Consider the following 13,988-nt stretch of genomic DNA (forward strand, 5'->3'; position numbering starts at 1 on the left):
GCGTGAAAGTACAGCAGACACTGTTCCATCGGGGCACGGCAGTGTGAACGGCGCCCCAGGATGGACCCACCTTCAAGAGCTGCACCCAACGGGGTGAGCAAACCCCTCCAGACTCAGGCCCTCCCTCCCCAAGGAAGCGCCTGACCTGGCCTCAGCATCCCGAGAGGATCTGGGACCCGCTGTCACGGTCAACACCCTCACTCTAGTTTACAAGTGGAAGTTTCCCCAAGGCGGGGGTCCTGGTCCCCTTACCAACATGTCACACGTCTGGGGGATGGTTCCGGAAGCTCGTCCCGTGGCCCCATTCTCCTCTTACCTGAGAGGCCGTGCTCTGCAGCTTCATCAGCCCGTTCTCCAGCCTCTCGATCTTGGCGACCAGCTCCATCCTCTTCTTGGCCAGCAGGTTCTGGTACAGCTTGATCTGCTCCAGGAAGGTTTTGGGCGTGGTGTAATTGTAGCGCCTCTCGGTGGCCAGGTACACCTTGGACATCTCGTTGACAGTCGTGTGTACGTAGGACATGAAGAGGCTGATGGAGGCCTTGACTTCCGGCTACAAAGACAGGCAGCCCATTCACTCCCCAGTGCCCTGGTGGAAGCGACCCGGGGAAGAGGAGGCTGCCGGCCACAGAGGACCACAAGGTGGATTCCCTTACTTGCCAAGGACCCTGGATGAGAGGGACCCCCCTCTCAGTCTTGGCAGCTCAGGTGCCCAGTGAGGCTCGAGATGACAAGGCCTGCAGGGCTCTCACGGGCAATGGTGACGTGGCACCACCAGGGCACCTTTTCACAGCCGAGGTGATGACGGTTCTGAGTCACACATTCATATATTCAGCATATTTGAATAACCAGGATGTCTGTAAGCATGTATTGGGCATTTCCTGTTGTGGGCCTGGGGGGTTAATAACTCCTTTCCCAGCCTCCTCTGTCCTGTGTCCATGTCAGGATCACAGCCCCTACCACCTGGGCCCCGCCAACCTGCCCGAAGACAAGCACTGGGAGCTTTGCCCCACGAATTGTCTGAGCAACATTTGTACACGCATGCTAAGTCGCTTCAATTGTGTCTGACTCTTTGCGACCCCATGGACAGCAGCCCGCCAGACTTCTCTGCCCACTGGGGTTCTCCAGGCAAGAATACTGGAGTGGGTTGCCATTTCCTTCTCCAGGGGATCTTCCTGACTCAGGGATCGAACCTGGGTCTCCTCCACTGTAGGCAGATTCCTTACTAACTGAGCTACCAGGGAAGCCCTTCTTTATCACTAGTGCCACCTTGATTTGGGAAGGTATTCATCCGACACACATTTCTTTGGCATCTACTTGGCAGCCCTCACTGGTGCCGGTAGTGGAGCCATTCCCTGGTCCTAGGAGGCCCCCGCCTCTATGTTCACTTGGGGCATGGAGGACACGTGGTCGGAGCTGCATTCCCAGGAATGGCTCATCCCGCAGCTGAACGCTCTAACCGTGCAAGCAGGGAACTTTGCCCATCTTTAAAAGCCAGGGAGGAGGTTAATTTCAGGCTTATTTTATCCCACTGAATATGTGTTCAAAATAAATCAGACACAATAACCACGTGGGATTTTTTCTAGGCTTGCGATTACTTGCATCAGCTGGGTCAGAGTTTAATGACCATTTCTAGGCCAGCAATGAACTCAGATGGTGAATGTGGGCACTGTCTTTTGATAAAAGACAGACACCGTAAATGGAAGGTAAAAAGTAAAAGAAGACTTATGTTGCCCCGTTGTACTTGTCTTGCCCTATGGAAGGCAGGTTACAGGTGAGGGAGCAGCCCTGGGCAGAGCCCCTTGGGCTGCGCGTGTTGGGGCTCAAGGCAGGAGGAAAGAGCGTGCACCTGTATGCATGGATCAAAGTAAACATGAGCTCGGCAACAGGCTCCCACCAGGGACTGTGTTCAAAGCCCGAGCTTCTCCATCTGTTCTCACGTGGGCATCACACCTCCCTGAACTGGCCCTGTGGAGCCCAGGACCCCCAGCCGGTTGAAATAACCATTCCCCTGTAAGAGTGACTCAGGGCCGCAAGATCAACAAATGATGACCTTTGTTTATAAGTTTGATGTTTTGAATGTTGCAGCATTGATTTTTTAAAAAATACCGCATTGAAACATTGCTGATCTTAGTGCAGTTTTTGGTGCCCCGTTAAGTTTTGCGCCCAAGGCGAGTGCCTCACCCTAATCCCGTCCCTGGAGGTAGATGACGGGGACCCCTCCATCCCAGCTCTGTGCCCCGAGACTCACCTGAATCCCCTCTGTGTCCTCAAGGAAGCGCGCGCTGACGGACACCAGGGCGTCCTCCGGCCACTCGTGGAACCAGTTGATGGCCGTGCAGTTGACCACAGCGGGGAATTTTCTTGCTCGCACTCGCAGGATGGAGCCCACAGGGGAGAAACACAGGATCACCTAGAAGAGGACACAGAGGTTGCTCGCTGGGGGATGGCAATGCCAAACGGTGCTGCTTTTGCAGAAATCCCGTCTAGTAGGGAAACTCTGTGAGTGGTGTTTGTCTCCAAGTGCGGGGGAGGGGGGATGGTGCGGAGAACATTCCCCGTTCTGGGCGAGAAGTGTGGCCATTTCATGATGTGGGGGTGCAGGGGAGCCCAAGCTCTCCTGAGGTGGCCCTCGCAAAGACGGAAGGATGGCTGGGTGCCAGAGGGAGTGGGGAGTGGGCATCCATGCTGGGCAGCGAGGACGCAGGTCCCTTTAGCAAGTCTGGTCCTTGCTGGGAGGGAGGTATGAGAAGAGCAGTGCCACCTGGCCAGGGGCGGGGAGGGGAGAGGGCAGCTCTCCTACTGGACACAGACCGGAAGGGAGAGAAGGACCCAACACGTACTCAGTCTAACTCGAGTAGCTTAGCCAGCATCCCCCAAGAGGGAATGTGGAAGGTCAAGGTGAACTAATCTATTTAACGAGCTCTATGGGAGAGGAGTGCATACAGAAAACACTTCTTTTCGGCCACGGGGCACTACTAACAGCCCACCTCCACCAGGCAGCCCACTGGAACTCTCCTAAGAGTTTTCCACTTCCTGTTTGAGGTAGAACAGCCCCCAACTCCTCCCCCAGTGAAGACCCAGCCTAGAAGACCCCCCGGAACCCTCCAGGCCCCAGGCCCCCCTACCTTCAGGTTCCTGCGCACTTTGTCAATGAAGAACTTCCAGCACGCCTCTCGGGTATCTGTCAGGCCGAGGGACTTCACCTGGGGCCGCATGGAGGAGATGATGTTCTCCACCTCGTCATCCATGAACAGCCCCGGGATTTCCCCCGAGGCCAGCAGGTCGTTGATCAGCACCAGGAACTGCTCCTCGGCCACCTGGGAGTCGGTCATCAGGAACACCGAGGGAACGTTCTTCACGGCCGACTTGATGTACTGGGCGCCAAGGTCGAGCTGGACCCGAGGAAGACACCCTTAGAGGTCTCACCAAGAAGATGCTCATTCAGAAGCATCTCACACCACCACCCAGGGCAGGGGGGCACCTGCGGATCGGCCCCGTAAGAAACGGCAGGGTCTGTAGATGGAGACTTAGGGCCTCGAGGGGAGGAGGCCCACTTGTGAAGGCACCACTTGCCACAGCGCCAAACTGGAAGCATCCCCGGGGTCCCTGGGCTGCTGACACATGGCTGGCCCCTCACTCAGCTTTAAGCATTTCTTCAGAGGGTCCAGCCCAGCTCTGGGGGCCGCTACTCTGGCCCCAGGAAGAGGGCTCCTAAAAGTCAAAAGCGTGCTACTGCCTGGCCTGGGGACTGTGTGTAGGGGGCCTGGGGAGCTGACCCAGCGGGTGGGAGCCCGGCTAAGCCCCCACGGCCACAAGTGCAGGCAGAACACTGGGCCACAACGAGGGACTCACTCTGTCTCTCCCTTCTCATTGCACCACCCGGATCCAGCCTTTGTGGGTCACCGGGGCTCGTGCGGCACCCCCTGCCCACCATCACCCCTGGGCAATCTCTGCTGTCTTCAAGCCATCTTCCACTTTGCCCCAGAACACCACCACATCCTGCCCCTCCTCTGCCCAAATGTCCTTGATGGTATCTTGTTTTCTTGGGACCATGTCCAGGATTTTCCATGAGGCACATGATGGCCCTCGGGCTTGGATTCTGACCCTTCCCCTCGCCCCCAAGTCTCCGGCTTCCAGGGGGTGCCCATGGCTGTTGGTGTGACTTTATAATATAATCATGAACGTATCTGTTATACTAACAACATATACCTTGTTAACTTCTTACTGCAACACTACTATCAGAACAATAATAATCCATCTTCTAACCATTCAGGAGTCTGCTTCCCCTAATAGGATGCAAGGTCCTATAGCTCTGTTTATAGCTGTCCTTACTTCCGAATCTACAGAAGCTACTTAATAAATGATGACAAGGGACGAGTGCAAAGCTGGCTCGTCAGGGGTGCAGGAACAGTGAATGGGGATGACAAGGATCAGAGAGCTGCTGCAGCTCATGCCAGGGAATAAAATAGCAACAGCCACGGGTGGTCCCAGGGTGAGGTAACGGGAACGAAGCCCTCACGAGGGCAAAGAGTATGATGCAATCATGAAGATAAAAGCAATATGATTAAGCTAACAGACTAGAAGCTTTATCAGTGGAGAAAACTCAGTACCGCTACACGGCTCCGGGTGCAAGGATTCTCTCCACTCTGAGAGCACTTGTGGGGTCAGTGAGGACCCGCTCAGCTCAGCTGAGAATCCACACACTCTGATTCAATCCAGGAGGCAGGACCTACATTACAAAGACCTTGTCCTTAAGGCTTGGGTTTAAAAATTAGAGCTGGCTAGTGTTTGATAGAAAGAGTAGGCACTGGGGACTCTGACAGGCTGGATGCTCACCTGGAGGCTGCAGTCCCTGGCACAGCCTGAGAGCAGGGCCGAGAGCCAGCTAACCATCCCCGTTATCCTTCCCGGGCCCCCAGCCCGCAGACCACCCTGCCCTCTTGCTGAGGTCCCAGGGCGCCAGGCTCTGGTGGGGGTCCAGACCATCCCCCCCACCAAGGCCACCTGGGCAGTGACTGCCTTGCAGCCTTGAGTGGAGGGGCGGGTCCCCTGGGCAAGCCTCGTCCTGACCCACAGAAGCACCAAAGCAAAGAGAGAGACACCACGGGACATGGTCAAATCAATTTCAGCTCTAATCTGAGCGGCGGCCATGATAAGCTCTAGACTAATCATGTTTGACTAGCTCACAGTTCCCCGAGAGAGCAAATTTTCCGGAAAAATAAATCAATAAAAAGCCTCGGCGGCACGTCCTGGGGATGGGAGACCTGTTCGAGCTAATGTTTATTCAATTAATTCAGAGAGCGGCCCTCTCAGAACCCCAAGCAGGCGGTGAGACTGCTAGTTAGTACCGGTTCTGAATGATTGAATCTGGAAAACCGGGAAACGCAAGGTGGCAGGCTGCGATGACCAGAGGCGAGAACCCAACCCCTCACCGCTGTTCCATGAGGGGACTCCAGCTCTCATCTACCGGAAACCCACGCTTCCATTTACCTTCGGCACACGGCCGTGGGCCCTGGCCTTTGCTGTCTTGAGATAAAGACCCTGCTGGTGACCATCCCAGTCTGTGTGTCAGATGCTCCATTTCAGGGAGTGGGCAGACTCCTCCTCCCCCGCCCTCCTCCCACTGCCAAGGGCGGCTTATTGAGAGGCGACGCCCTCACCTTGAGGTCTGGGATCCCGTAGCCCTTCTTCAGGGTGATCTGGAACACGTCCAGGGCGCTGATGTACGCGGCCAGGCGGGAGAGGCTCTGCTTGCCGCTGCCGCCCACCCCCACCAGCAGGGCGTTACCCCGCGGGGACTCCAGGATGCGGTTGATCCTGCAGATGTGGGCCACCGCGTCCTCGAAAAGCACCTGAAAAGAAGCCGGGGCGGAGAGACCCCAGGTGTCTCACCGGCAGGACGCGCCTCCCTCGCTCGTCCCCTGGCCCCAGCCCCACTGCTGCCCACTCGACCCCTGGGCTCACCAGGTTCATGACCGCGTTGACCTCATTGTAACTGTCCAGGACTTCCACCAGAAGCTTGTTCAGCGGAGCCAGGTCGGTCACCGGCAGGTATTTGGGGTCTCCGATCCCGTGAGCAAAGTGGCAGAAGATGTTTGGTTTGGCAAATAGGAGCTCATCACCGAGATCCTAGATGTCGATGGGGGCGGGGCAGGGGAGAGTCTGCTCTGGTGGCCACCACGGGCCCACAGAGCCCAAGCAGCAGCCCTGGCATCTTGCCCGACGGCCTCAGGAGGCCAGGTCACGTCTGCTGGGGCCCACACTGATGCTGCCAGGGGCCCTGCAAACTGCTGGGCAAAAGCCCCTGGTCTGTGTCCCACTGGGAATGAACTGCCAGTCCAGGAAAATGATTCTACCATGCAAACCCCAGACCCACCAGCGGAGTGTGTTACCCCGAGCAGAGCTGTCTCTGCCCGGCTGCTGGAGGGAGAGGTCTTCACCTTCTGACCTGCCGAGAGCGCCTCTCCTCCTCTCTTGGGCCACGCGAATGTGGCAGAGCCATCTCGTGGGACCCAGCATGGTCCTTCCCATCCCCATCCCAGGGCCCTTGCAAGGAGGCGAGGATTGTCGGGGGCCCCTACTCTCTCTGCCCCTCCGAACCCTCCTGGGCTTGGCAGGGCGAGCTGGTGGCCTGACTCACGTCAAAGAACTTCTTGGTGGAAGCGATGGTGACCCTGCGCAGCGTGTCCTGGTCCTTCTCGTCCACCATCTTGTCGCCGTACACACGTTCGGCCTCGTGCAGCCAGAGGCGGACGAGGTCCAGCGGGAATTTCAGGATCTCTGCGGTGGAGAACAGGAGCCCCTGCCCCAGACGCGGGATGGTCAGCATCCTTAGGTGTGTTGAGAGGCAAGCCAAGTGCAGCACACGGATCAAACGAGAATAGTGGCCGCTTTCCCAGGAAGTGATCTGGTAGAGTGGGACAGTAGCCACTTGGGGCCCAGGAAACTAGAGACTGCCAAGGCCACAAGTCCTGGAGGCTGAAGTGAGTGTCTGTGGTCTGAGAGATGGTGAGGGGGATTCTCTTCACCAGACAGGGTTAAGGGCTGCCCCCTCTAATGGGGTGGATGGTGGAGAAAGGGACAAGGGGTCTGTTCAGGCGCGAGCCGACTATGGGAGGCCTCGAGGCGGCCGTCAAGCTCAAGCTCTGCAGCCAGCCTGCCCGGCCTGGCCTAGCTCAGCTCTTTGCCAACCAAGTGACCTGGCAAGTTCAATGGGTGCTTATTTTCCAAGCCCCTGTCCTGGGTTCTGGGAGTGCAGTGATGACGGGACAGACTCTGCCTTCATGGAGCTCCCCTTGTAGCGGGGAGACAGAACCAGACAGACAAATCACAAGGTAATCGCATGTTGTGATGTGTGCCGTGACATACATGGGGATGGTGGGACAGGGTGTGTGTGGAGGAGGAGGGGCCTCTCGGGGCACGACGTTTGAGCTGACACTTGAGATGGGAGGAGATGGGCGTGACTTAACCTCCCTGAGCCTTGGACTCCCCATCTGCAAAAATGGGGATATCTGAGCATTATGTGTTGTTTGGAGGAGGAAATGGGGATCTAAGTGGCCAAACCCAGTGGCTAGTTCAGTCCATCCATAAGAGAAAACATCACCACCACCACCATCAAGACACACTGTCACCACCCCCACCATCACGTCGCCACCACTCTCATCGTCATCACCATGACTCCCAACGTTATCAGCACCCCTCTCATCACCAGCACCACCATAAACATCACCACCATTATCACTATCAGCATGGCCACCATCAGCAACAGCGTCCCCATCACCATAGTTACCATTATCCCCATCATTACTATCACCATGGTCACCATCAGCACCATCACCATAGTTACCACCACCACCACGGTCACCACCCTCATCATCATCTGTCACAACCATCATCGCATCGTATCCGCCTCCATCACTTTCGTCCATCCATAGGGCACTTTGCTTTCTCTCCCAAGAATGGCAGAGGAGGCGAGCACCCGTGGATTAGGCATTGGCCATAAGGTGGCATTACGTAGCGCTGAGAGAGCAGTACCTGGAAAATATTGGAGAGGTCCCTGAGGTTGAAAACATAATGAAACTTAATGGCCGTGGGAAGAAACGTTGATGTCACTTTCTGGTGCAGGGCTGTTCCAGGAAAAAGACACATCGATTCTTGTGCACTCTTAATGGCCTCAGGAAGTGCAAAGCTTAAGCTATAGTTTCTACAGCAAATGGACTGTGAGACGGTGACAATTTAAGAAATCTGCAGGGGGAGGGATTTTGCCGCTCTGCTCATGTGTCAGTCATTGCTATATACAGAATTTCCTATCTTCCACCTCCCCCCTCGAGCAATTGGATCTCATAATACCCTCTGTTGAAACACAGCGTCATTGAAAACAAATATTGATTTGAAAGTATAAATAAAATATTTAGTAGAGGAGAGTATGAAGCTGCCGTCGGCCCCATAACGCAGCGGGTCTTACGGACAGGAGAGGGGGCGAGGCTGGCCGGCTTACCCAGGGCGGAGGCCACCAGGTGGCTGCTCATCCTCTGGACCGCAAAGGGCGCTGAGCGGTAGGACAGGTGCTGGCTCAGGATGGTGCTGTAGATGCTTGTGAGGGCTTCCTGGCCCGGGAAGCTCACCGCAAACACGCAGAAGTGGCGCTGCCCGGAACAACCAGAGACCCTCGTCAGGCCGTGCGTGGGGACCAGCTTGGGGCAGGGCCACCTTCCTGGGGAGCAGACTCTGTCCTTGTCTCCTGGTGTCTTGTGGGCATGGTCAGAATGGACAGGTTCCCTCAAGCCTTGCGTGTGGTGAGACCCCCCCCCACCGCCCCCGCCACCCTTAGATACTGATTCCATCTCAAAGCAGTCAAATTCACATCCCGCTCTTCGGGGACAACTTGGCAGCGGCCACAGAGTGTCTCAGTGCAGCCTGGGTTTACATGTCAGATCTCTGTCTGTCCAAGGTAATTCAGGGTGAGGCCCTGCCCCGATTATAGACGCAGTATAGGATATCCTGCTAAGTCTAAATTTCACACAGAAATTTTTTAGTACAAATACATCTCAAACATTGTATGGGACGTGATTTGCTGTTTTTCTGAAATGCAGATTTGCCCAAGCATCTGTATTTTCATTTGCTTAACCTGGCAGCCTCTCGACGTCCCCACGAATGTGCTGACATCCAAAAGACTGGGCCGTGCTCCAGGGAAAGCCAGCCTGCCGCCCCTACCACCCCACATCCACGCTCTCGTCCTCACTAGACAAATGAGCTTCGGACTCATGCAGCCCACCAAGACGAGTCCAGTTTCTGCCCACCTGAAGTCTGGGGTCGATGGTGAAGGACCCGGACGTGGGGTTCATGCACGCCACGTACTGACAGTTGTGGACGTCCTTCAGCGTCAGCTTCTGTCGGTCGTACCTGCGTGGGGAAGGCCAGCATCAGGCCCTGCCGCTGGCGCCCAGGAGCCACCCTCGGCACCCCACCCACCCCGGTCATGCCTTGCGTATGGTTTAAAAAAAAAAAACCAAACCACCTTGGGACTTCCCTGCTGGTCCAGTGGCTAATACTCTGCACCCTCAGGGCAGGGGGCCCAGGTTCAACCCCTGGTCAGGGAACTAGATCCCACATAGCACAACTAAAATCCTACGTGCCAAAACAAAGATCAAGTATCCCGCACGTGGGAACAAGGCCCGCTGCAGCTAAATAAATGAATGAAAGAAAGTCAAAGTGAAGTCGCTCAGTCGTGTCCGACTCTTTGTGACCCCATGGATTGCAGCCTAAGAGGCTCCCTCTGGCCATGGGATTTTCCAGGCGAGAATACTGGAGTGGGTTGCCATTTCCTTCTCCAGGAGATCTTCCCAATCAGAGATAGAACCCGGGTCTCCCGCAGTGTAGGCAGACACTTTACCGTCTGAACCACCATAAACCTCAATAAATATCGATTATATGTGAAACGGCCAACTGGACTTCATGCTCTAGAGAATGAGAAAATTTTTGAAATGGGAGGCAACAGGGTGGCTCATTGTGCAGGCCTGGGTGTACGTTTCAGCTCAACTGGGACTCCAGGGAGGCTGGGTAACCCCTCTGTGCCTTGACCTCTCCCCCTCCCTGGACCCCCCGGGCCTGAAGCCCCGTCAGCCTGGTCCTGTGTCCCAGCCCTGCCTCCCCACCCGTGGCAGACCCCTCAGCCCGCCTACCAGTGCCCGTGGTCCATGTGCTGTCGGATGAGGGTGTGGGGGGCCACCGTCCCGTACTTGTCCACCTCGGGCATGTTCATGTCGTCGATGAAGTAGATCAGCTTCTTGGTGCCTGGCGGTCCGTAGTTCCGCCCTGATTTCTTCTCTAGCGGCTTTTCAAGAACCCCTAGAGAAGGGAATGGGGTAGCCCCGACAGTGCCTGGTCGATCCCAGAGGCAGCGGCCCAAAGGGTAGCCCTGGGGGCCACAGAGGATAGGCGGGTTAGACTCCAGCCACCCAGGGAAGGAAGGAGAGAGGGGTGGGCACCACCGGTCCCAGGCAGGGGTGCAGGAAACTTGTGTCCCATTGACCTTGGGCCACCCGAGACTGGCTGTGAGCTCCCTGTGGGATCTGGTACCCCCACTATGGGGACAGAGACCAGTGGGTGGGGAGCGTGGGAAGTGGAGAGGCAGCTGGTGAGCTCCCAGGGCTGTGGTGAGAAGGGATGGGGCAACTCGGGGTGGGATCGGGGGGCAGCACGTCAGACAAGAGTGACCGGGTGTGACCAGGCCAGGCAGCGAGCACCTGGGCTCGTCCTCGACCGTACCCTGCAGCATGGCCGAGGTCGTGTAGAAGTTGAAGGGCACGGCCTGCACCAGGTAGTCGTCTGTGCTCAGGCTGTCCAGCTTGTCCCCCATTAGCACCGACTTGCCCGTCCCCGCGTTCCCCACCAGCATGACTGGCCACGACTTCTCCATGAGCAAGTCCATGAAGTAGCGGATGCGGATGGTTTCTGTGGTGTGCACCAGTGAGGCCTGGTCGGGGGCAGAGGGGGGCGCGAAGATGTCGGGGGAGGAGCCATGACCTCAGACAGACCCAGGCCTCCAGGTCCCACCTCCAGACAAACCTACAGACCTGGGCAGTGCGTTAAATCCCCCAGTCTCACGGAAAAGGTCCTACTGATGGAAACTGTTTGCGACTGGACGTCCCGATGAGAAGCATGGGGTGGGACTCTGGGTCCCGCTCCTCAGTCGTCGTCCATCGTCACTGTTCTGGGCCATTTTGGGCCGTTTACCTGCAGCGGGACGTCGGGGTCCAGCTCGAAGGCGGGCACTTTGTCTGTCCACGGCAGGAACTTCTTGGTGTCAGGGTCTATGTAGTAGTCGAAGACCGTCCCCTGAGAGGGGAACTTGATCGTCTTAAATTCGTTGATCCACCACCTGCTGAACTCGACCCGATAATCTACAAGCTGTTGGGAGACAAAAATGAGGCTCAGAAAGGGCCCCGCCTGGAGGGATGCCGGGAGACGGCGCCTGGGCGGCCGGCTGCTCACCTGGTCCTGGAACATGGCCCCCCCGAAGGCCCAGAAGCAGGCGAACACGAAGTAGAGCTCGTAGAGCTCCTTGGCGGAGTCGGGCGGCGCGTTCTTCTCGGTGAGGAGGCACTCGAGCAGGTAGAGGATCGTCTGGATGATGGTGATCTCAGGCACCGGCGTGATCTTCTTAAACCCGAAGCGGAGCTTGTCCAGGCAGGTGGGCAGGTACTTGTCGAAGAGTATCATCAGGTTGGCCTTCTCTGACTGCACCTTGCGCCTCTCGATCCAGCTGCTCACCACCCTGGGGAAGGCGGGAAGGTGCTGAAGGACCGGGCCACCGGGCGGGGTCCCTCTGGTGACCCTCCCCTTGCTGAAGGCTTCCACTGGTGCTCCTGCCTGGTGACAGGGCCGGTCCCGAGACCTTCAGAGGATCTGATGAGGGCGTGCTCTTTCCCCGGGATTCTAGCTGTGGGGTGCTGCCCACCTAGAACAACTAGGAGCCACGCTTCCTACCCTCAGATGTGGCCGATACTGAGGACAGTAGGGCTGCATATAGGAGGAGAGGGGAGGAAAGGATTCATAACATCATCTGGGGGACAGACAGGGAGGGGGTGGGAAGGGAAGAAAAGGAGAGGAGCAGGGATACATCGTGTTATTATCTGGACTCCTGGATCCAGCCATGCCTGAAGCATGCCTGGTGAATTGAGCCAGTTGATGCTTTTAGTGGAAGAGTCCAAACCAATACAACAGGCGTTCCTGGGAAGCCACGTTGCCTGGAGTGGGTTGCACAGAGGTGGTCCACCACGGCAGTGAGGGGTGTGGATTCTAGAGTCTGAGTGCCCGACTTGAATGGGCTCTTGTGTGGCCAGCGGTAGCCTCGGGTAAGTTACTCAACACGTCTGGGTTTCAGGTTTCTCATCCGTAAATGAGAGTGATGATGATAACTCCCATTTGGAAGGACTACCTGGGTTGATATTTTTAAGGCTCAGAGGACAGGGCCTGGTCCACAGTAAATGCTAAATAGGCGCCTGCTAAAAGCGTAGAGAGTGCTGGCCGATGAGCTCAGTGAGCTGTCATTTCCAGGATGCCCAGAGCATAAGCAGGAGGCTCACATTACCCAACGCAGCTTGCCTGCCCTCTGCAGACACGCCTTTCTGCAAGTGAGTGCGTGTTCTGGAAGCTCCGAGTCTCACTACATCCCCAGCAGATGAGGGAACCAAGAGTTCAAAACCTCTGCCCTGTTGCCCCTGGGTTAACTAGGTAACAGAGATGATTTTCAAACGCTTGACAAGCAGACACAGGCAAGCAAACACGTGCAGTTAAGAACTGAATTCCAGGTACACTAGGTCTTCAGAACGGAGACCAATTTGCAAATCTATACATAGACTGCCGCATTTGCTTCTATCTTGCAGGCGGATATATCAAATTTTAAATTTTGCCTTGTTAGAGACATTTAGTGCATGCAAATGTGTGTGCTGGCTTTGATCTGAAAAGCCAGCTCAGATATATAACACCAAGAGGACAAGAGGCTCCCTTGTGGGCACCTGTCCTGTCCCCGGAGGCCATGGGACCCTTGGACTGTGCTTCACGTCCCCGTCCGGGATGGCTGCCCCTGCGGGAGCGCTGCTCTTCCTCTGGGGCTGGCTGGGGGTGCCCTGAGCTGGCTCTTAGCCTCTCCACTTCTCTCCAGCAAAACCCAGGTTTCCTCTTGGTCCCCAAGGAGCCACTCAGAGTCTCCTGGTCATTCCTCTGGAGCCCCAAGGACCACTCCCGGCCGAAGGGCGCGTCTCCTTCAGACCACTCAGTGCCCCTCCTCTGCCCACCCCTGCTGGTCCTCTGGCTCTTTCCTCCCCGCCCCTGCTGGGTGTCCCCCTGGGCGCCCCTCGGCCCCGTCACCTTCTTCCTGTCCCCCTGCACCTTAGCGGCTCCTGCTCGGACTTTGTTCCAGTTCTCTTGCCTCGTCTGCTGCCCACCCTGGAAAGACCCAGACATGTGACGTGGGAAGAGTTGGCGGCCCCTCAGAAGACATGTCCCCCTGCGGTCTGCGAATGTGGCCTTATTTGGGAAAAGGGTGCTTGCGGATGAAATCAGTCAGGATCTCGGGATCGAAACATCACGGATGAGGGTGGGCCCTGACCCACTGCCTGGCCCTTATAAGAAGGGAAATGACGACACACAGAGGTGTGTGCGGGGCGGGGGCCACCTGAGATTCAGAAAGTGGCCACCTCCATCTACCAGCCAAGCATTGCCGGCAACACTAGAAGCTGGGGGAAGAGGTCCCCCCGAGAGCTTCTAGAAGGAACCAACCCTCCCAATGCCTGGTTTCAGATCTCTGGCCTCCAGAAGCAGAAGAGGATAACCCTCCACTGTCTGAAGCCGCCTGGTTTGTGGTCCTTGGTCATGGCAGCCACAGGACGCCAGAAAAGAGGGCGGACAGGTGATGCTGAAGAAGACGGCACAGTGGTGCCGGGTCTCGGCGGCCCCCGGGCTCTGTGAGTCAGGGCCGCGCCCCT

At 56.8% G+C, this 13,988-nt stretch overlaps 1 protein-coding gene across 1 annotated transcript in view; it reads right to left on the reverse strand.

Moving 5' to 3' along the window:
- The window catches only part of DNAH17 (dynein, axonemal, heavy chain 17), a 94,428-nt gene that overhangs the window by 26,890 nt on the left and 53,550 nt on the right, over positions 1-13,988 (reverse strand). The window contains exons 44-56 of the mRNA XM_010856518.1: positions 11,494-11,776; positions 11,236-11,409; positions 10,768-10,975; positions 10,182-10,347; positions 9,300-9,402; positions 8,498-8,645; positions 8,035-8,126; positions 6,641-6,802; positions 5,965-6,129; positions 5,661-5,852; positions 3,126-3,392; positions 2,249-2,410; positions 317-550 (exon numbers count right to left, since the gene is read on the reverse strand). Coding sequence (XP_010854820.1) covers positions 317-550; positions 2,249-2,410; positions 3,126-3,392; positions 5,661-5,852; positions 5,965-6,129; positions 6,641-6,802; positions 8,035-8,126; positions 8,498-8,645; positions 9,300-9,402; positions 10,182-10,347; positions 10,768-10,975; positions 11,236-11,409; positions 11,494-11,776 — 2,356 coding nt within the window. The remainder of the gene's footprint in view (positions 1-316; positions 551-2,248; positions 2,411-3,125; positions 3,393-5,660; positions 5,853-5,964; positions 6,130-6,640; positions 6,803-8,034; positions 8,127-8,497; positions 8,646-9,299; positions 9,403-10,181; positions 10,348-10,767; positions 10,976-11,235; positions 11,410-11,493; positions 11,777-13,988) is intronic.

Source organism: Bison bison, unplaced genomic scaffold, assembly GCF_000754665.1.
Source record: "Bison bison bison isolate TAMUID 2011002044 unplaced genomic scaffold, Bison_UMD1.0 scf7180017864371, whole genome shotgun sequence".
Taxonomy (NCBI): domain Eukaryota; kingdom Metazoa; phylum Chordata; class Mammalia; order Artiodactyla; family Bovidae; genus Bison; species Bison bison.